A 22,632-nucleotide genomic window follows, 5' to 3' on the forward strand; every position below is an offset into this window, starting at 1 on the left:
TGGCCAGGGCCGGAGGGGCAACGACAATGGTTGTTTGCGGGTCGCTCAGTGAGATGAGGATCGAATGGGAAAGAACGAGAATGCGAGGAAAATGAAGAACAAATTAGTCCCATGAAAAATCTCTCTACTCTAGTCTAACCTTGTTGGGTCAAAATTCAACGGAAGTGTTACATGCTGAAGAAAAACCGATTGCATATTTTCCTGGTTAAAGAGAGAAACTACTTTGCTATTTATTTTATTGGTACCAGGTTGTTTCCTGTGATATTGTTTGAATTTTCTCACTAAAAGTCTAATATGGCATAAATATAGGTCACCGTTTACATATTTATTATATTTACTTTCCTTTCATCTGTCTTTTTTAAATACTTCCTCCGTAAAAATGAATAAGGTGTATAGTTTGACGAGTATTTCTAAACCCATCTTTAAAAGAGCCTTACTAAAAGAAACACATGAAAACTTATAGTGTAACTACTTCACTTCAATATTTATAGTTTCAGGTATAGCACAGGTGACAGAGCTATAGCCAAGAAAAGAAGGCATGAGAAGGACAAAAAGCATGCCATACTAGTAAGAAAGATCAGATGATTCATGAAGCCAAAGTGATATTAGAACAGTGGAATTTAAATTAAAATCACATAGAAAAACACACACTTAACTTTGCACTAAAACCGCAGAACGTGCGAAAAGTGAATTATTGGTTCAAAAAGTGGGATCATCTTGAAGTGGAACTTCGGTGTGGTCCCATCGAATCTAATCCTCCACCGACGGGAAAAAAAGAGAGTGGTATGCATTTTTAAATATAAGTGTACAAAACATAAGATTTGTTAATCCTGATGTCTATTAGACGATTAAAAAGGTGACAACTTTTAGAATATTGATATATGATTTTCTTTGATATGCATGTTTCCTATTAATAATCAGCGTAGACCTCGTCTGTTAAACAAACGAACAAAACCCCACCATAAGCTCAAGAAGAGAGCTAAAATCATCCATGATTTGGCTACTAACGACTATATGAAAATCCATTGAGTTTTCTCTTGATTTTTGCTGAAGCTCCAATACAAATCACAAATAAGTCTTTTTTTTTGGAATTATAACAGAGTAAAATTGTGACAAGAGAAAACATATGCACATAAATGCAAAACGAAGCCACATGCCTACAATGTCACACATGAGCAGCAGCAAAATAACCAGACTCGGGTACGAATCTCCCATGCAAAACAAAAAACACGAGCCCAAAATCTACAGAGAGCATTGGTAGTAGGACTTGTAGTATTGTTTTTTCTCTCTTCCTCGGATGAAATTAACACGAAGGACCGGGGGCTATTTCCGGGGTGGCTGTACCACTCCACGTCATTTGGCTTATCCACTTCTCGGCTCACTAGGCTATCCCCACAGCACTGTAGAGCTAACTGAAAGAAAGCTAAGACGTACCCGAAAAGATACACCAACCGATCTGCGTGGTGGGCCTGCGCCATGTTGGTTTAAAGAAAAAAAATCCGGGTGGGGGGGGGGGGGGGTAGGGTAGGGATACAAGTGGGTAGTCCCGCTGCCCGCATAAAAACCTACTTGCTATTTCATTTTCCACATGGTAGTACAAAATTTTAAAGAAAAAATGAACTAGAAGTAAGATAAGCGGGTTAAAAAAACCCGCTTGCCCGCCCCGCTTGCATCCATAGGGGGTGCGTATTGCAGCATTGATGCTGAACTTATATGATTGCATAATACAATTAAACCCTATTATTTCGTGATGATTATAAACTGTAAAGACTTTATGAATAATAAAAATAGTTTATTTATAAATACAACTTTTATATATGGGTTTTAGAGTTTAAAAACTAGTAATATTAAAAATAAACCACGAAGAAAAATCCCCTCGAAACCAACTTAATTTTAAAAATCAAAGTTTAACAGCAGCTTATAAATAGAAAAACAAACAATATAGTTGTTACTCCCTACATCCAAATAGTGTACTTTTAGCTAGTCAAAAATACTAATTTGCCAGGATGTTAAAAGACAACTATACCCTTTATTATGTGGAGGAAACACAATGAGGAGGAGAAAAAGAGGAAAATGAGAGACTTACTACAAGTTCGGTGGTTAAAATGAGAAGAAAAAATAAAACACCAGAGCTTTAGAGCAAGGATAATAGTGGACTGTAGCCAAGCAAAAACTTACATGGAGATATAGAAGAAAATGAGTAGTGTTTGCTCTAATGCAAGAGAGCCAACACTACTTAATTTTGAGTATTTGATGTCTCACTTATACATAAGTGTCTCACATATGGATTAATGCATTTGTTTTAAAGCTTAAGTGAGAAAAAAATAAAGACAACCTTATAGCTAATTTGCTATATATATTAGCTTAGTTAGCTCTACTATTAAACTTGCTCAAGTAGCAAGTATCGATATTACGAGTTAGGTATAGCTCATATACTTGTATTTGTAGTCTCATGGAATACCACATAACTATTACTATACGGAAAGGTATATTCAAATATGGGAATATATCATATAAGAATAACAACTTCTTCCATGGGAATAGGGGTTGTCGGAGTCTGACATGTGAAGGGGTCTTATCTACCCATGTCCTAAAAAGGCTCTCCTAGTTCTACCTGGAGAAAGAAGTTGACTATCTGTATAAATGCATCCCTAGAAGGGGAGGACATCTAATCACAAGCCACATCGTAGATCCATCAGATGGAAGACAATAGCTAGCCGCTGACTTCAGGTCGTTGGATTGGTTCTCATCGAGTATTAGTTGGTAAGCTAGATTAGCTAGCTTCCTGTCCCATTGTAATCTATGAGATACACTCTAATTCTCTAAAGCTATACATATAAATTGCATTAGGGTTATTACCCATATTGGGAGCCTTAACTAGTATATAATTAATCCCTTGTCTTACATCTACTTATCACATTCTCGTATATACCTTGGTACCAGCGTGGTAGCGTCCCCCATACTATACAAATACAGTAATAGGGTATAGCTCGTCTACCATGACATGCTAGGTAGGGGGCTTGGTGCTAAAAGGTTTAGATAATATGGGTTCAAGAGGCATATTTTTCGATGACGACTTCTATGATCAGCTTGACCTGGGAGATACGACCCAGTCAGTGTTCACTCTTCTCCAAGTCGGATCCGTCCCGTTCCCGGTCTTTGGAGCTACGTCGTGGATCCACCCTACAGCTCCCAGCGAGAATAGGGCATTGATGTCAAAGCCCGCTCGCAAGGCCAAGAAGCAATGGTGCCCCTTCGATGATATGAGTTCTCACTCACTAGATGGATGCAACGTTATGTTAAAGGATAAAGCTGAATGTGTGCTTGCAAGCTTCATGATACTCAGTGTGTTTCCCCCCATACAAATTTTGTCCCATCCATAAGACAAAATCCCAAACTCTGTTGGAGTGCAAAGTCTCATCAAAGTCGTCGAAGCTATGAATCCGCACATGCCAGCAAGTTCTCCTCCCAAGAGTTGTCCGACCCACCCCTAACAACGTCAACCGATCAATTCAGGATCAAATGATAACATGTCGTATAACTCAATTTTCGATGATTCAGAATGACTAGTTGGTTACCTCAGACTAGATCCCCTGAACCATATATATGTTCTCCACAGTTTGAATCCATTCAAGTCCTCGGGATAGAATTTAGATCGTAGTGTGAATTTCGTTGAGATCGATGATCTAGCCACTTGCAACGGTAGACTGGACGGTCACAAGTCATGAGAAATCGAGAGCTCATCTAATCCAAAAGTAAAAAAAAAAAAAACTCCTCGAACCGAGTCCAACATCACATCGCTCGAGCACTTGACCAACGTACAAAGCCTCCTTCAGCGTATCTTTTTTTATGCATAATTTGAACGTATCCTCCTTGAAGGTACATGTGGTGTTCAACATGGCATCCCAGAACCAGGTAAAAACCAGCTAGTGGTAATTTGAACGGTTTCAGTAATTAGAGGATGTTAAATACTTGGTTTTGAAGTTTGAGGATGTATTATAGACAAAATTAAGAGTTGAGAGATGTAAAATGGATTTCTGTCTAGAGTTTAAACCCCGTCACCACCTTATCTCATTCTGTTGCCAAAGGGGCATGTAGAGCTTGACAAAAGAGAGAATGAGATATATAGCGTACATGATATTCATTCTATTATGGATAAGATGAATCACATGAGTACTAATTTTATAAAATTATTGCTACCACAAGGAGGATTCAATCAAGATCGTGTGTTCAAAGCCTTTAGAAGACTCTTTCCTTTTGCCTTTGTCTGCCCAAGCTTATGAAGAATATCTGCTCCTGGAGGATGACTTATCTGAAATTCACTCGTAGCCGGTTCATGGGATAGTTGGAGTTTTATATGGAACAGTGACATCTACACAGCTAAGAGGTTCTACAAACTCAACTTCAATGCATACCAGCCTCCATGACCTTTTGTTTGGTTGTGGAAAACTAAGTGTGTCATGAAAATCAAAGTGTTTGCCTGATTACTATTCAGAGATAGGCTCAACACCCATGATATGTTGGATAGAAGGCATTGTGCAAAAGAGGATGATGATCTCACTTGTGTGCTGTGCAATGGAGGGCACAGGGAAACAAGACTCCACCTCTTCTTCACATGTTCTTTTAGTGTCAGATGTTGGCAGCATCTTGGAATTGTTTTGAACCCTAATGTTGATTTTTTCCAGATGGTGGTCTTGGCACGGTTGCAATCTGGTCAGAAAGATTTCCTAGAAATCTTCTTCCTGGCGTCATGGCATATTTGGAAGCAAAGGAATGGGCTTATATTCTAGAATATTCAGACATCCTTTCACTCCTGGTTGACACTTTTCAAGAAAGAAATTCTTCTGCATATGTGCAGAATGAAAGTCCCGCTCAAGCAATTAGTTTTTGATTGGTTACAAACCTTGTAATGTTAAGCCCCTTTTTGTTTCTTTTTCCCCTTGTAAATACTTTTCCACTTAATGAAAATATACTGTTGGGCAAAGCCCTGGCAGCACTTCTAGTAAAAAAAATTATTGCTAAAATTATAATATTTCTTCTTTTTGATAAAGCAAGTAATGTATAAATTTTCATGGAGAAACCTCATAGACAATATAATATACGGACTCATTTGTTTCTAGGCTCCATCGGTTGGCCTAATAAGCCAAAGCAAAAGCTAAAATTTGAATTTTTGAACTTGATTTTGAAGTTGACTTAAAGATATTTTCAATGTAATTTCTTTTCAGCGTTGGCTTTTAAGTCGCTACGAACACACACATATAAATAATTTTTACTAATAAATTAATTTTTATTCCCTAATAAACCGTTTTGGCGTTTTGGTTTATTTGCGAATATGGGCAACCGATGAGGCTATTTGTCATGCCATAATATCGAGAATTTCAAAACTTAGATAAATTTCGATACTGCCGAAATTTTGACAACTTACGTATGTTATTGTTATATATTTTTATAGAAAACTAAACATTACCCAAAACACTCTTCAAAGTATCAATAATTTGATAGGGCATATTTTACCTTGAAACCAAAATGACCTTACAATTGATAACATATACACGCGCAAACATGAAAAAAGAAAACTTCACCCATAAGAGCATGGATACTACATATAATTTTATACATACCCTATATAATAGTAAATTAAGAGGTAACATATATATTGACTCTAGCATATAAACCCTAAGAGCAATTAATAGTATAGCCAACTAATAGCTCTAAATTATCTATAGTCAACTTAATAGTCAATTCATTCAATAGTTATATACTAAACTATTAATACCTGGTCCCACCTATCATATACACACTGTGTCTTCAAGTCCGTACTACAGCTGGCTACAAATCTATAGCCCGCTGCTCTTCTATCTTCTCTTTCATTTTTTTTAAATATGTTTATAGCTGACATATAGTCTGCTAGTGTACCTGCTATAATAACTCTAACACTCTCACGTTGTTACTAAAATTTGTGTAAGGATTACCAGATGTATGAGCTTTGTCTTGGCTCTTCTCTGCTCCACCTCACTGTTCACTCCACTCTCACGTTACCTGCTGTGAGGACTGAAGCAGCCGATCGGGCAGGCGTGTCGCGTTCACGGTGCACCGGGCGCATGCGGAATGGCAGTCGAATCCGGGGTCGAAACGTGTCAGCGCTAGGGAGCACAGCTGGTCTATCTCCTCGTTTCCAAAGGACGACAGGAGGCAGGCGGTCCCCATAGCCGATAGCTAGATAGCCCACTGCTGCACTCCCCGTCCTCTCTTCTCTTCTTCTCTCCCTTCCCTCTCCCTCCTCCATCTCTCGTGAGATTTCAACGCATGGGATCGATGCGTTTACGGGAGTGGTACTGCTTGTCGTATCTTCTGTCGCAACAATATGTAGGAGTACGCTCCTATTGCATCATCTCTCTTCCGAATAAGGAAAAAGTACATCCAAGGTCCCTCGACTTGTCAGCGAGATACAAATATATCCTTAAACCGTAAAACCAGATATATAAGATCCCTTAACTATACAAAACCGGTCTTCCAAAGTTCTAGAGCAGTATTGACGCCGGATTTATCCTACATGGCAGCTGAGTCAGCGTGGAACCCATATGGGTCCCACATGTCAGGATGCCACGTAGGATAATCTCTTCCCCTCTTCTCTTCCTTCCCCTCTCTCTATCTCCTCGTTTCTAGCAGCCGGTCCCCCATAGCCGATAGATAGCCCCCTGCTGCATCTGCGTCTGGACACATCGACCGACACAAGGCCTGACGCGACGTCCCTATCCTCTCTTCTCTTCTTCTCTCTCTTCCCTCTCCCTCCTCCATCTCTCATACAATACGTACGTAGGAGTATGCTCCTATTGCATCGCCTCTCTTCCGAATAATTAACGGCGCTTTGGTTTACTAGGACTATCGCCGTGTTTTTTTCCATCACATCAAAACTTTCCTATACACATAAACTTCTAACTTTTTTGTCACATCATTTCAATTTTAACCAAACTTTTAATTTTAGCGTGAACTAAACACAGCCAACATTGCTGGGCTGCTGGCTGCCTCTGGTCTCTGTCTCTATGACCCCGTCTGAGTTTTTTCAAGGTAAAGATTACTGCTCCGTACGTCCGAATACATTAAAAAGTCCTTAATGTATGATTTATTAAGTTTTAATTATTTTAAATCTGAAAATATATTTTATATGATATTTTTTTAAAAAAAAACCTTGTATGTAGAAAACGAAATGTATTATTTTGGCAGTTTGAAAAAATATACTTAAAAAATAGGGTAAATTGCTAATTTAGTCCATCAAATTTTACCAAAGGCTCAATTTAGTTCTTCAGGTTTCATTTTATTTACGTAGGTCCTCTAAGTATTTCGTTTTGGCTTAAAATCATCCTTGGGCCTACTTAATATGCCATATGGCTATCTCTAATTAATATTTCTGATAGAAAATATCCCTTTTGCCCTTAATTTGTATACAACTATAAACTAGAAAAAAAACCAAGATGAATAAATAATATTGCAAATATACTTCTCATCATTTCAACATGTGCACATAAAACTTGAGCCTAATGGCTATAGTATACACTTGCAAATACATATTTTTTTTACATAAATTACTACTCCCTCCGCCCCATAAAAAACCAACCTAATACCAAATGTGACACATCCTATATGTCTAGATTCATCGTACTAGAATATGTCACATCCGGTCCTAGATTCGTTTTTTATGGGACAGAGGGAGTATGCATTATCTTAAAAAATTTCATTGCACACAATTTTGTTCTCTTATATGTGTAAATGAGGGGGGTATAAGTGTCATTTATCAATAGAGTTGTTTATATTTAGCCATATGACTTCTAAGTGAGTTTATGGATAAGTTTGAACCAAAATAAAAACTTGAAGCACTAATATGGACAAATTGAAACATTAAGGACTAAACTGAGCATCAGATGAAAGTTAGAGAACCACTTTAGCTATTCACCCTAAAAGATAATAAATATCTTAATCAGGAAACAGAAAAGAATTGGGGCCTATCTCCTCGTGCCAAGAAGCATTATGCTCTTTGCAGACTTGTGTTCGTGATCGATTCGTACTACTACTATGGAGGAACAAACATATCACTGGTGGAGAAGTAGTTTTTACTCCTGGTTTGTAACCCCCTTTTACTCCCGGTTTTCCAACCGAGACTACGAATCCGGGACTAAAGATCGCTATCTTTAGTCCCAGGTGAAATAACCGGGAGTAAAAATCCATGTTTAATCTGGGACTAAAGATAGAGCCATTTTTGTTCCGGTTGATAACACCAACCGGGACTAAAGATAGAGCCAAGCTTATCTCAGTTGCTCCTTTATTCTTTTCTTTTCTTCATTGTTTTAATACATTGATTTCACTCCATCCCCATCCCCAAAATCTCAAATCAATTATCACCTCCAAATCCTCAAATCGATCATCTCCAAATACATCACAAAATCTTAAAAAAAAAATTACAACACAACTTCTACAAAATTCATCACATATTCACATCACACACAAATCAAATACATCTCAGATCCGGATCACAAATTCTAAAAAAAAACAAAACAAAACAAATTTGCGCCTCGCCGGCCGCCGGTGTGCCGCCCATCGCTGCGCAAGCCGCCATCTTTTGCCTGCTGCCCGGCAGCCGCCGAGCAGGCCACCGCCTTCCGCCTTCCACCTTCCACCTTCCACCGGTCGCCCGACCACCGCCGCGCGCCGCCACACGAGGCCGGCGCCGCCGCCTGCAGATCGGGGAGGAGTAGGGGAGGGGGAGGAGAAGGAGAGGACCCTCCGCGCGTAAGATGGCGAGGCGTAAGATGGCGAGGAGAAGGGGATCGGAGGAGAGGAGAAGGGGAGGAGAAGAAGAGATAGGGTGTGAGGAGAGGAGGAGAGCAGGAGATAGAACCGGGAGGGAGGAGGTATGTATCTCGATCCGATTCACGCGCACGCTTCGATCTCTCCGCGCATGCCGATCTTTTTTTCCGATTGGTGTTACCAACCGGGACTAAAGATATTAGAGGGGTCTGACATCATCTACCATATTTTGAACCGGGACTAAAAATGATCTTTAGTCCTGGTTGGTAACACCAACTGGGACTAAAGATCAAAAAGTAGCTCTAACCTTTTCAACCGGTTTTTATTGCCACCGGGACTATTGTGGAATTTGGTCGACCGACCAAAGATGGTTTCTCCACCCATGTATATAGCGAGACGTGTATACTTCTGATTCAGTCCGTCCTCTAATTAAGAGGGTGTCTAGATCCAGTGGTGTAAAGTTTCTGCGTGTCACATTGGGTATTATATAGTGAGTCACATGGGGTGTTCGGGCACTAATTAAAAGCCTAATTATAGAATTTGTTAGTAAACCGCAAGACGAATTTATTAAGCCTAATTAATCCGTCATTAGCAAATGTTTACTGTGGCACCACATTGTCAAGTCATGGAACAATTAGGCTTAAAAGATTTGTCTCGCAAATTAGTTGTAATCTGTGCAATTATTTATTTTTTTAGCCTATGTTTAATACTTCATGCATGTAGGTGTTTAAACGTTTGATGTGATAAGGTAAAAAATTTTAAGGTAGGATCTAAACAGGGCCTGAGGTACGATATAGCAAAACTTTCCTTTTGCTTTTAGAATATAGATGTAATTACTGATTTTTTTTTTTAAAAACACGGCACAAATGTAAACGCTCACAACACACACTCTCACCCATATGAACGCGCGCACATAAAACCCATCTTTATAAGCAACTCTGAAAGACTGGTACAGCGTATCTTAACATTGATGAAGTCACCACAGCTAAAGAATTAGTTATAAACGTGAGTACATATGTCAAATCTAAGACTTGAATTCGGTGAGCTAATTCCATAAAAAAAAACCTAACTAATTGAGTTACGCTCATTTCGCATACCAAATACAGATTTGGATGCTAATATCCATTGGACATGGTCTGAGCTGCTCAGGCATAGATGATAGCTTCTTTTTTTTTTCTCAATACTTTATCAGCCGCAATCAAAATTTTAGTTTTAAATTTTAATTGTAGAATTAATTTTGATGTTTTTTCATCCCATCTTCTCTTTTTTAAAAAATTGGCTTTTAAGCCTATAAGCAGATATATAAAAAAGGTTTTATCTATAAATTATTTCTTTTATATTTTTTAATCGCTAATAAGCAGTATGACTTATAATCTCCTGTACACGTAATGAGGGGACTGCGTGCAAATTCCACAATACTGACCATCGATCTTAAGTCGTGATAATATCTTCTACTTTGTCTTTTTTACTATATCAATATATAAAACAATCTTCTTTGTCCTCGTTTTCAAGAACTTTAGAGCATCTATTCAAAAATTATTTGAACACCGGATTGTCTAGTTAATTATTATGTTTTTTTACCACCGGATTATAAAATGAACAAAGTTAACAGCTACTGCATAATACTCCTACTTGAACAAACAATTCATGCACAACCAACTAATTGAATCATCAGTCAAGTGGATATATATTTAAACGACTGATATCCTATTATATAATAACATATTAAAATATTGATCAGGTTGATCCGGAGTTCACCTCTAGCTCAGCCTCGTTCTTCTCTAGCTCGGCAACTTGCTTTCTCGAGCCCAGCCTTCTTCTTCTCCAGCTTGGTGAGCTTGGCTGAGTTGGCGATCTCAATTGTCTTTCTCATGGCCTCGTCCTCTACGCCGTCGCCACGAATCAATCTTCTCCTCTAGTTCGTTCCACTATCTTGAAGTGAGATATGGCCGCCCAAGGAAGTGTTAATTTCCTCGACGCGAGGCTGCTTTCGTTTGGAGGGGAGTTTGTTTGTTTCGTTTTTCGCGCGCACGCTTCTCAAACTATTAAACCGTGTGTTTTTTTAAAATTTTCTATATGAAAATTGCTTTAAAAAATCGTATTAATCCATTTTTAAAGTTTTAAATAGTTAATACTCAATTAATCGTGTACTAATGGCTTACCTCGTTTTACATATCTTAATGCTTCTCCTTCGCTAATGCTTTTTCTTCGCTGAGGTATTTTTGAATAGAATAGGGGAAGGATGAAATTTACCATTGGCTATCTAAAGTCATGGTATTTATAGATGAATAAATTGTTGGAACATGTCTTTACATGAGAACAATGGCGATCAATGACACCTCTCCTCGACTCTTGAGCATGAACATCTCTTCGGCTTTCACCATTGATCAGGAGGGGAGCTAGACGGTTGGGCCGATACGTTTCACATGAGATGGCCACACCATACTATAGGCTGGATGCAAATAATTTGTATACGTACACACCTGAGTTGGAAAAATAAACATTGAACAGATGTACGGTGATCAAAAAAAAAAAAACAGATGTACATAATTGATGTAAACACGGGACAAACTACATCCTCTTTTAGTTTTCTCATACGCACACAGACCTCAAAACAACCATATGGCTAGGCTAGCTAGTTCTGTACCAAAAATACCCCCATCATCGTGTGCTAGCTTGACGTTATGTCAACTCATCGTGAAAGTGTGGTAGCCCAACTCCCATAATGAATTATGGGTCTTCTTTTAGATCCATTGGCAAGTTTCTTCACCCTATCATATTGAATGTTTAGACATACATATAAAGTGGATCAAACTGACTGGTATGCCCGTATCTCATTAACCTTTGGACCTGCACTGGAGCTAAGCAGATCTCCCAGGCCGTTGTGTTCATTGACTTAGTTCACGCCAATACAGTTCTGTACCACCAGCCAAGCGCGGATTTTTCGTCAACAAATCTATATGGCTAATAAAAAAATAGTAAGACTTCTGATTTATCAGTGTCGATTTTCTTTATTTCCCCTTTTTTCATACGGTTTTTTCTGCCGCTGTTTTTTTCATTGCGGTTTTTTCACACGCGGTAAGGGCTTTTGGTTTTCTTTTCCTCACGTCCTTTTCCTTCGCCAGGCCGAACCCTAGCTCCACGTCGATCTTTCTCTCCATGCCTTTTCTCCTCTAATTGATTGCAAAAATCGATTCCCACTCATCCTTCATCATTTTCCCCATGATTTCTCCATTCAATTTGGTTTTAATTGACCGAATTTAATATCAATTTAACCGTTGCCGATTATGGCCGGCCGGCTAGCTTCCTCGACTGTTTTTATCCCGAGTTTTTTTCGCTCCGATTTTGGAAAAAATGGAAAAAAGAAGATCGAGTGAATCAAAAGTCCTAAACAATTTTAGGAGATCGAGAAAGATTCGGCCGGATTTGATGGGGAGAATCAGCTCCAGCATCGTACGTGCACAGCACCATCTTCTAGAGGTAGAAGATGTGTGAGCTACACCACGGCTCCATTGGGTCAAATAGAAGCAGGTCGAGTGGATGGAGGTAGCAGACTGGGCTGGACTGAAAAAAAAAAGGAAGGATGGGTTTTCGACCTAAAACTAAGAAAAGAATATAACGTATACTGATTAAAAACATCTTAGCCGTTGCAACGCACGGGCACTGATTCAAAACATCATACCCATTACAACGCACGAACATTTTTTTCTAGTTATATATAAAATATTCTTTCTTAGTGTTCAGGGTGAGCTCTTCGTTGGAAGGCCCAAGGCCCATCAGATGTGCGAGTGCGACGGTCCCAAACCCAACACCTCCATCCATCCAGGCAGCGCGGCCTCCCCCCCACCCGTCCAATCGTGCGCGGCCACCTCGGCCTCACCACGTAGCACTAGCCCTCCCCCACCCCCCCACCTCTCCGCCACTGCCAGGTGGGCCCCACCTTCCCCGGTCCCACCCGCACCGACCGTTCATTTGCATTGCATCGCCCCCCTCCCTCCTCCTCCGTCTCCATCCAACGCCGACGACTCGAGCCTCGACGGCGACGACCCCACACCGGCGGCGGAGATGAACGCGTTCCGGTTAGCCGGGGACATGACCCACCTCCTCAGCGTGGTGGTGCTCCTCCTCAAGATCCACACCATCAAGTCCTGCGCAGGTAACGCGCCACGCCGCGGACCCAAATCTTTGCTGCTGCTGCCGCCTGTATGATCCACTCTCCTCGCCTGTTCGGCAGCGATTCTGCTTTACTTTTCTTTCTTGTTTGCTTCGGATTTACTAGTAGCATATGCGCGCCGAGGTGTTTGCTCGTGCCTCGGATCTCGCGCGGTCTCGTTTTGGGGGGTTCGATCTGGTCAGGTCAGGTCAGCGCTGTCGATTCCCCCAATCTTGGCGTGGCCATTCCCGTCTGATGCGTGTTGTTTGGGCCAACTAATCCAGGAATTAAATTGTTAGAAGATTAGCTTGTGTCGATGGATGGACCTTGTGGATGATTTGCGGATTGTGGGAGAACAAAGAGGAGAGTCGGGATTCGTTTCCAATCCATACTACAGCTTTGGTTTGTTAAAAGTGTAGGAATGCACTGTCCATTATGCTGCATATTTAGATATAGTGCAGTTTGTGTGCTGCTGCCGCTTAGCAATGCGTTTTAATTTAACCATGATCTGTTCGGATTCTGAGTTTCTAATCGTATTTAATTTCGATGCGTATGCCTGAATGGGCCTTCAATTATAAACCTACCCAGATAAAATGAAATAGCTTTTGCCTCATTTTTTGCAACCTTAAATCTGCTACTGGCAATATTTCATTTAGCTGCATGTGGCTCACAATATAGTTGGATTGGGCAAGCCGTGTTTGAATGCAACTCAGATGGTAAGATAATCAGTGTTGAGTGATTTGGTGAAGCCAAATGTGTCTATCTCTCTCATGGCACTCACCCACTGGTCACTGTTCATGGACAAAATTGTGAGGATGCTATCCGGAAGTGTTAATTTTTTTTAACGGTGTAAACCAAAACTCATTGTATCTTCAATAGCCTGATAGGTCATAAAAGGAAATCTTCAATCATGCCTATCTAAAACATCTGTTAAGGGCACATACCACTCAGACAGTAATAAAACTAGGCTTTTATGCCTTTCATGTATTTCATTGTACTCTACCTGTTATATTAGAGTAAATTGCATCCACGGTGCATCAACTTGGTAGGTGGGTGCAATTTGGTACAAGAACTTGAGAAATGAGCGTTCTAATACAACAACTTGGTAGATAGGTGCAATTTAGTATAAGAAATTTATAAATGATTGTATAAATGCAAAAACTTGCAAGGTAGGTACGATTTTGATACAGTAAACTAAGAAGTTACGCAACAATTTAATTATTTGGAGCATTTTTATATAGATTCATTTTTTAAGTAATTATTTTGACAATATACTAGCGTGGATTTGTATAAGCATATTTATATTTTTATCCTAATAACCCATAACTGAAAGTCAATTAAACTGGATGTAAAAATTATTATATTTCGGTTAATATTTGAGAAGACGAAGAAAACAAAAAAAAATCTTAAAGATAATTGGATGTAAACTATATGTGCAATATAATTCTTAAAGATTAAATTCAATATTTAAGGTAATATCCGTAGGATTACTATGTAATGGCATATTGACATCGTGAAAAAACTCATCTAGCATATGCTTAGTCAAGTTGATGCACCAAAATATTGAATTATCAAGTTCTTGTACTAGAACGCACCCACTTGGCAAGTTATTGCACTCGAACGTTCAATTCTTAAGTTCTTGCACTATATCACACCCACCTACCAAGTTGTTGTTGTGGGTGCAATTTACTCGTTATATTATGTTGTGTTGATCCTACTGTCATAAGCTTCTATTGCCATTTGGTTTGATGATGCATTGTACATGACGATCTTTTTGCAGGCATATCTCTAAAGACCCAGGAGCTATATGCACTTGTGTTTGCTGCTCGTTACTTGGACCTGTTCATTCATTTTATATCTCTGTATAACACTGTCATGAAGTTGGTCTTTCTGGCAAGTTCTTTCTCAATAGTTTGGTACATGAGGCGGCATAAGATTGTCCGAAGAACCTATGACAAGGATCATGACACCTTTCGTCATCACTTCTTAGTGTTGCCATGTTTGGCTCTGGCCCTCCTTATTAATGAGAGGTTTACTTTTAGAGAGGTCAGTTTGATTTCTTCTGCATTACCGCATAGTGGTGTTTACAACTGTGATGCTGTTGATATGTAAAGCAATTCAATGGACCATTTACCTTTGTAGGCTCCCATCGGATGGCCTAAATAGCCAAAGAAAAAGCCAAATTTTAAATTTTCAAACTTGATTTTGAGATATTTTCAACGTAGTTTCTTTTTCAGCATTAGCTTTTAAGTCACCAAGAATACATATATAAAAGTTTTACCTACAAATTCATTTTTATTCCTTAATAAGCCGTTTTGGCTTATTAGGGGAAAAGCCAAACAATGGGGCCGGTAGATTATGTACTACCATTTTTGAATTTTGGACATCAAATCCATCATTTATGGATGTGATGGAAGTCTGTTTGCCTCTTTTATTGTTGAAACTTAGTACATTATAGACTCTGCAATTTTGACCATTCACACCATTATTTGGGGCAGGTTATGTGGGCATTCTCCATATATTTAGAAGCTGTAGCAATTCTACCTCAACTTGTGTTGCTACAGCGCACGAGGAATATTGACAACCTGACTGGCCAATATGTCTTCTTTCTAGGGTAAGATCTACTACGCCATTTAGGCTGAAATGTGCAATTCTACTTGTGTGAGAGGCATTGGTTGGGCAGTCTTATAGGATAAAGCTGCTTAATATTTAAGCAACATCAACCTATCCTTTTTATTATTTCAGTTGATGATAAATCCTTTGGTTGACTATGAATTTTATAAATTCCATCTGCTATTCTGATGTTATGTTGGATCTTCATTTTGTTCAGTTTCTTGTATTTTGCCATTTCTAGTTTCTGATATAATGCTATCTCAACACATTTTGGTGATGATGCAGTGCATACCGTGTGCTGTATATCCTTAACTGGATCTACCGATACTTCACTGAGCCCCATTTCGTTCATTGGATAAGTATGGACTCCATCATCTTACCTTTCCATTTCTCATGGTTATGGTGGATGATCTTTTAACTGTTATATATACTTTTGTTGCAGGCTGGGTTGCGGGCATCGTGCAGACTCTCTTGTATGCTGACTTCTTCTACTATTACATAATGAGGTATTTGACTTGGTTTTACCTTATCATTTCATTCTGCTACTATTGTTCCTTTCCATTGACTACTCCAAACAATTTGCAGCTGGAAGAACAATGTGAAGCTGGAGCTACCAGCCTGAGCTCATTTTTCATCCAAGATAGGCTAGGTAAAACTTGTTAAATAGATAGAAAGGCATGATACACCAAGGCCACTGCTCCAGGTTATGATATATGCATCTTGGTTTCCTGCTCTATCCTCTTGTTTATTTCTTTTCCTATTTGTCGGATGAGAGGAAATCCAAGGGTCACCTTGTATCTTGTAAGACAATTAAGCACAGAGAGATGAGTACCAGGACGTTCTGAGTTATGATAGGTTTTGAGACACAATGGAAATGCTATCTTTTAGTGTACAATGTGGTATGATCCTTCAGCTTGGAAGAATAAAGTATTCTGTGTTCTGTCTTCATTTTCATAGAAACTGGAGGCTATGCGCAGGGTGTTAATTGCTAGTTCCAAAACTCTTTGTATTATTACCTGGAAATCCACAAGCCGATGAGTTGGTTCTCAGCAGAAACCGTGTTTTACAAACGAAGAAATGTCACAGCACACATGGACATGATGACGAAGTCACATCAACAAAGCACTGCATCATAGAGAGAACAGACGAACTCTCAGTATCAAAATCTTTCCCAGAGTTTTACAAGGGCAAAAACACCACATTCATGCTATGAATAGATGCAGCAACATGCAACTATACTGCTTGCAAAGTGATGATCATTCCAATCAGCAGGCCACTTGGCGCTGATCGGTCTCAATCTTCACTATACTTAAAAATTCAGAATTGGACCATAGCCAGTCATATTTGTAGCAGAAAACATCTTTCAGTCGTCCGAAAGGCTGCGATGAGTTCATCAGGTATCCTTCGGACAAAGGTATTGCTGCATCTAATCTGATCATCAGATGAATATGCTGCTGAACGCTTCCTCTAGTGCTCTTCTCTTGCCCATTTCGATAGTCCATCCACCTGCTCGAGCTCCTCGCTCTGCTCGTAATCTCATGGTCTCCTCATCGTCTCCCTGAAGTGGATCCGATGAACCGCCGATTGGTTGGGGGGCCATACCTGTCGGCCGGGGCTGAGACATCCCAACAGCAGCAGGCGCATACTGGCCCTGAACTCCTGCGCTGCTGCTAATGCCCTGGGAGCTTCCAGCAGCCTGTTACGAGTTGCAAAAGTGACAAATATTCATATTTATACTTCACAAAGAAAAGTGATAAATTATTTAAAAGAACAGATAAAATTCATTGCAAACAGAGAAACAGAGGGGCATAAGAGTGAGAAGCTTCCGGTAAATTTTCTATGCCTTACAGAAGTAGAATAAGCCAGGATAATTAGAAACTAAAAAGTAAGGCTGCAAAACAAACATGATCATATTATATCTTCCTAAACCGTGGACATTGTGCAGAAGCGGTATATGGTCAGATAACAAAGCAGTGAATACATAAAGCTGTAAGGTCTCCACGAGAATTTATTTTTTTAAAGAGATGGGAACACGCGGTCTACTGATATATTGCAAGCAAAAATTGACCTAGGTAAAGATTGTGCTTCCATCACCAAAGTCTGAGCCATCAATTCTACTGTGGCCAAGTTTCAGCTAGACCAAAGCTTGCTGATAGTATTTATTGATAAAAAAACCACTCAGAAAATTTTGATGAAAATCAAGGTAAAAAATCTAATAGCACGACATTTGCAATACTAGTATTTTCTTGAAGGCTGGAACATGCGATTTAGTATTTTATTGGTAACACTTGCTGAAGATATTTATTAGAGGCTTGAACAGTAGAAGCTATTAGGTTATGCATTCGCTTTGGCTTATAAGTTGATTAGCTGACAGATTATTATATGGATGAATTAGATATTATACATTATAAAGCTAAAACATACCTTAGAGAGTTATCTAAGCAATGCAAACATTTTTTGAGAAATCATAGTTTCAAAAGCGTGGCATGAATAATCCATGTCCGCATAAGCTGAAAAGAACAGGGCCATCGCAGAATGTTCGCAATCACGCAAAGCTGATGGAATTGCAAATGCATATGGACATATCCAACCAAAACTCAAAGCTTAATTGCTGTTTTACCAAAATAAAAGAAAAACTTAGTGTACCCATACTATTACCATCCAGTTTGCGAATATAAACTGACCGTGTCACTGGCAGCAGCCTTTCCAGGGTTCATTCTGCTTGCTTTAAGTGCGGCGGCAAGATCTTCAGCCTACAAAAGGATACAAATTGGAACGAAAATGTCTCTCAATCAAGCATTCAAATCTGACTGCAAAAATTCATGGAACAACCTATGAAGTATTTTTTTTTCTACTCGCACCAAAGCCTGAAGCAATTTACCACATACCCTTTTAGCCCGGGACAAGTATATCTGTTCAGCATTTTCCTGCTGGTACCTGGCAATCTTAGCTTCAATCTCCTCGACATCTATCCCCTCAATCAGGTTGAAAGCTATATATACATAAAAACAAACGAATCTTACACAAATAAGCCTTGGTCAAAACTCAGAAACATTTAGCCCGTTACTGCTCAAGAACGACCAACCAAAGTGGTGATGTAACAACTCACTCATATCCTCAACCTCTTCTAGATAATCGTTGTAGTCTTTCAGACACGGGAAATGGTCCTGCGTCTTGTTGAATCTGGAATTCGTATCAACACACAAAGCATATCAAAGCTTAGCATCTTTGGCAGCCAAAAAAAAAAAGAGATCATTTTCAAAAAAAAAAAGAAGGAAAGAAGATGAGTTGAGAGAGTAGGGGAGCCCCACATGCTGGCCATCCTGCGGCGGATGGTCATCTCCTTCGCCCACGCGTTCCCCCCGCCGCCGCCGCCGCTAGACACCACCACCATCTCGCCGCCGCCGCCGCAAGATTTACTCGGCCATCGTGGACGGCGGCTGCTGGTCGGAGCTTTTGGAGTGAGGCCGAGCAGCGGCCGGAGTGACGAGGTCGGCGGCGGCGGCGGAGGGTCGACGAAGGCCTTCGTCGACACGGAGGGGAGAAAGGAAACCTCAGGTTTGGTCGGGGTGGGGGACGGCGGCGAGATTGGGGAAGACGAGAGCGGCTCGAGCTTGGCGCAACCATGAGCCGAGCCGAGCCGAGGCTAGAGTCCAGAGTCCAGACCGTGCCATGCAGTAAGGCTGTCATGGATCGGGATACTAGTTAGTACCGTTTTGTTTAAAGTAATATCGTATCGTATAATCATATCGTAATATCGGGATACTATAAAATTTTACTTTTTTAAGTTTAATTAATATAAATATTAATTATATATAAGTATTCTGTATAAAAAAATGTAGTAATGATATATGTCATGCAAATAGAGACATTTATCAAGAGAAACCATATTGGCATGGACGGATATACCCATTAGGCAGGGTGGGTCGACTGACTCAGCTACGACTCGTGTCGCCCCACACCCTTTAGATCTCCTTACCTCCTTATAGTAGTCATGTGCCATTAAAATTAGGTATAACAAGGTATGAACACCCAATAGATTGAGACAATTATGCGAATGAACTATTAATACGATATGCGTTGTTTTCGATTGCTCTTATCGAGTGAACACCTTCGTTCTCAGCCCCATCTATATTTTAAAGCTGCGTCCGCCACTAACATTGGTTTTGAGATATTTACCTGATTTTCATATAAATTTGACCATATTTATTTACATTATTTTTAAACCATGTTATTTTAAATAATATTTTGTAGTATCGTAGAATCGGAATACCACCTAAGATTTCGTAGGATCGTGTAGTAATGAATTAGTAGGATCGAGATACTACAAAAATTAGGATACTAGGTGGGATCGGTATCGTTTCGGCTTGGTAGGATCGTAGTATCGTAATATCTACGAATCAGGATACTGACAACCTTGATGCAGTTACTTTTTTCACAATAACCACGTGGTTATCACAGTAACCGTCAAACCATGGGGTGGCGGTAACCCCACTGAAAAGGTTTGGTAAACCCTAGTGACAGCCGAGGTTGTCCGGAGATTTTTAGAGCCGAGGTCGATATGTAGTTTATATATTTCTTTTTCCCGAGCACAAAAACATAGCTCGATTTATAGCTTTCTTTTCAGAGTATAAGAAGCGATCAGAACCAAAAATAAAGAGGAAAAACGTATTTTATGTCATGAAACATTTACTAATGTGTAAAGGGGAATGCCAGACAATAGAATCCCATCCCTTATCCCGTGCACGAGATGTCTCCCACATCACCAAGTCTCATGTTGGCTCGCCGCGTGCCTGATGAGTGCTGCCAGGCGGCTTGGTAATCAATTTCGTGCATGCGGATGCAGCTGAGTAGGTGACGAGCACGAGATAAATTTACACCCTATAAATCAGGCCTAATTACATGCGTGCATCCCGCAAGCTTAACTTGTCAAAGTTCTTGATTCTACTAGCTATCTGAGAATGATAGCCCCATATTTTCAATGGCAGCAATTGTATATGTTTATACATGTTTGTGGGTGTAGCCATGCAGGTGGGCTAGTGTTGCGAGCGCTATGGAGTGTGTTGCTCTGCCATAGCATGGTCATTGACTCCATCACCTTCACTTACGCTAACTGCAACGATGCTCTCTGGCTCTCTGCTCCATCGAGCCCTATGGTAGCAACAGTGCCAAGTTACCGGAGGTGGCAATGTAGAAACTTAAAGGCGGGGAGCACTCACCGAGTGGCATGGTAGCCACTCTATTTCTAAGATTAGCTTAATCAAATATATTGTACAAAACTTCATTTTTTTTAATGTTTAGTATGAGGGATCTATTACTTCCAATCCCCATCTTTCCTATTTCTTTTATCTCTATTGGATTCTAATTCAATGTCATAGTACATATCACATATAATTTTTTAGCTATTGTAAAATCTCCACGTTTAATCTTCAATTTAACAACATATTAAACCTCTATTGTATATATCTTTAATTTAATTGCATATAGATGTCACATGTAATATTTTTTCTAACAAAATAGCTCTCGTAAAACACCATTTTCGCTAAATTTTTAATTACAGATTGTGAGATGTCATATATAACAATTTTTAATGATAAAATAGCTCTCGCAGTAGCAATGACAACACCGTCGTTGTCTAGTTAAAACTCCGATCACGACACGCGACAAATCTCTTGTGAAATCTAGGCATCCCTAATCTTCAAATCCTAGCTTTGCCCTATGGTCTGATAACGACTGATACCGGCTAATACCTGATATGTATCAGTTGGTATCTAATGGGTATCGTTGGGTACCTATGAGGTACCGGATCCTATACCCATCGTTATCATCCCATCGGGACATGATCTTTATCTCTAGCCCTCATGTGTAAAAGTCATCCCTAAATTTTAAAACTAAAGTTTATTCATTCTTTAACTTTGTAAAGAGTTTATGTTGACCCCTCAACCAAAACCAGGCTGCTTTGAAGCCTATCAGGCTTTTGAACTTTGGTGAAAGTTTGAGGATGTAAAATATAATTTTTCATAATAAAAAATCAAATTAGATAGGAATCCAAACCAAGTTGGGAGAAATAAAATGGTAATTTTGTGCCACGCCTAATTGAAGAGCTAAGAGAGAGCTGTGTGGATTTGGATAACTCAACTTGCAAGAGGTCATGGAAGCACATTGGGTAATTTCGAGTTAATTTTGTTATCCAATTTCAAGATGAATGGAAGAGACAATGTGATACAATATTCGCAAATAATGAGCCAAAACAATGTAGCTATTATGCAAAATAGTGTATATATGCTATAGTAAGTTGTGTGGTCTTGTTGTATGGCATTGCTCACTGGTAACTTGTGCCTCTAACAATGATAGCTGATGCAGATCCCAGCTTGACTTGTGGACTTAGTGCCATCAATAAGGGCATGCCAGTGAGCAACCGAACAACGCCCCAAAATTAGGGGCCCTAAATATTTTATATTTTAATCAATGCAATACGTTTCGATGTATTTAAAGGCCTCTCATTCCATTTTTTACAAATCACACTGTTACTTATTTGTTGATTTGGCTAGAACGGACTTGTATTCTTCTGCTCCGATAGGTGTTTGATGGCAATCCTGGCCAACTCAGAGAGCTATATATAACTCATGATGATGATATGAACGTGCATTCTACGCATAAGATTTCATTTTTCTACTTAATAAAAATAAATCACTACATCATGACATAATATTTTTCTACATTCATTTTAAAAATCTTCTTTCAACTTAGATAGAGCTCCACTACTAATTTATTTTTTTTTCGCATTTTTATGGGCCTTAAATTTTTTTCGCACTAGGGCTTAAAATTCCTAGGTATAGCCTGAGTGGACTTACTTACAGACTAAAATATGACCCCAAACAAAACATTACATGCATGAACTGATAGTTTAATACAAATAAGTTTTATGTTTCATGGAGTGATTCTCATATGCTCTTGTGCTACCTCATAGGTAGATGATGAAGGTAACATTGTTCAATAGAACTCAAAATATTAAATGTATGACCATCCACACGCAAGGAGCCGGTTTATGGATGAAATATGTC

General features: G+C 39.4%; 2 protein-coding genes across 2 annotated transcripts; one reads left to right on the plus strand and one right to left on the minus strand.

Moving 5' to 3' along the window:
• Positions 1-12,759: 12,759 nt before the first annotated feature.
• On the plus strand, positions 12,760-16,516 carry LOC127754822 (ER lumen protein-retaining receptor). The gene is made up of 6 exons (XM_052280417.1): positions 12,760-12,958; positions 14,736-15,001; positions 15,454-15,569; positions 15,854-15,927; positions 16,011-16,074; positions 16,154-16,516. The coding sequence occupies exons 1-6, from the start codon at positions 12,868-12,870 to the stop codon at positions 16,188-16,190; spliced, it is 648 nt and encodes a 215-aa protein (XP_052136377.1). The 5' UTR covers positions 12,760-12,867; the 3' UTR covers positions 16,191-16,516.
• A 153-nt stretch (positions 16,517-16,669) lies between these two features.
• On the minus strand, positions 16,670-19,170 carry LOC127754823 (uncharacterized). The gene is made up of 5 exons (XM_052280418.1): positions 18,880-19,170; positions 18,678-18,751; positions 18,457-18,560; positions 18,253-18,321; positions 16,670-17,264 (listed from the first exon to the last, which is right to left on the minus strand). Exons 1-5 carry the CDS (start codon positions 18,960-18,962, stop codon positions 17,007-17,009), a joined length of 588 nt encoding a protein of 195 aa, XP_052136378.1. The 5' UTR covers positions 18,963-19,170; the 3' UTR covers positions 16,670-17,006.
• Between the last annotated feature and the right edge of the window lie 3,462 nt (positions 19,171-22,632).

Source organism: Oryza glaberrima, chromosome 11 (genome assembly GCF_000147395.1).
Source record: "Oryza glaberrima chromosome 11, OglaRS2, whole genome shotgun sequence".
NCBI lineage: Eukaryota > Viridiplantae > Streptophyta > Magnoliopsida > Poales > Poaceae > Oryza > Oryza glaberrima.

Bases quoted from the DNA above. Each gene is read 5' to 3' on its own strand.
- LOC127754822 (XM_052280417.1), top strand. From the start codon at position 12,868: ATGAACGCGTTCCGGTTAGCCGGGGACATGACCCACCTCCTCAGCGTG. The intron at 15,002-15,453 runs GTCAGTTTGATT...TATTTGGGGCAG, and splicing joins AGAGGTTTACTTTTAGAGAG to GTTATGTGGGCATTCTCCAT. The intron at 15,928-16,010 runs GTATGGACTCCA...CTTTTGTTGCAG, and splicing joins CCATTTCGTTCATTGGATAA to GCTGGGTTGCGGGCATCGTG.
- LOC127754823 (XM_052280418.1), bottom strand. From the start codon at position 18,962: ATGGTGGTGGTGTCTAGCGGCGGCGGCGGCGGGGGGAACGCGTGGGCG. The intron at 18,752-18,879 runs GTGGGGCTCCCC...TACGAATTCCAG, and splicing joins CGCCGCAGGATGGCCAGCAT to ATTCAACAAGACGCAGGACC. The intron at 18,561-18,677 runs GTGAGTTGTTAC...ATGTATATATAG, and splicing joins AGAAGAGGTTGAGGATATGA to CTTTCAACCTGATTGAGGGG.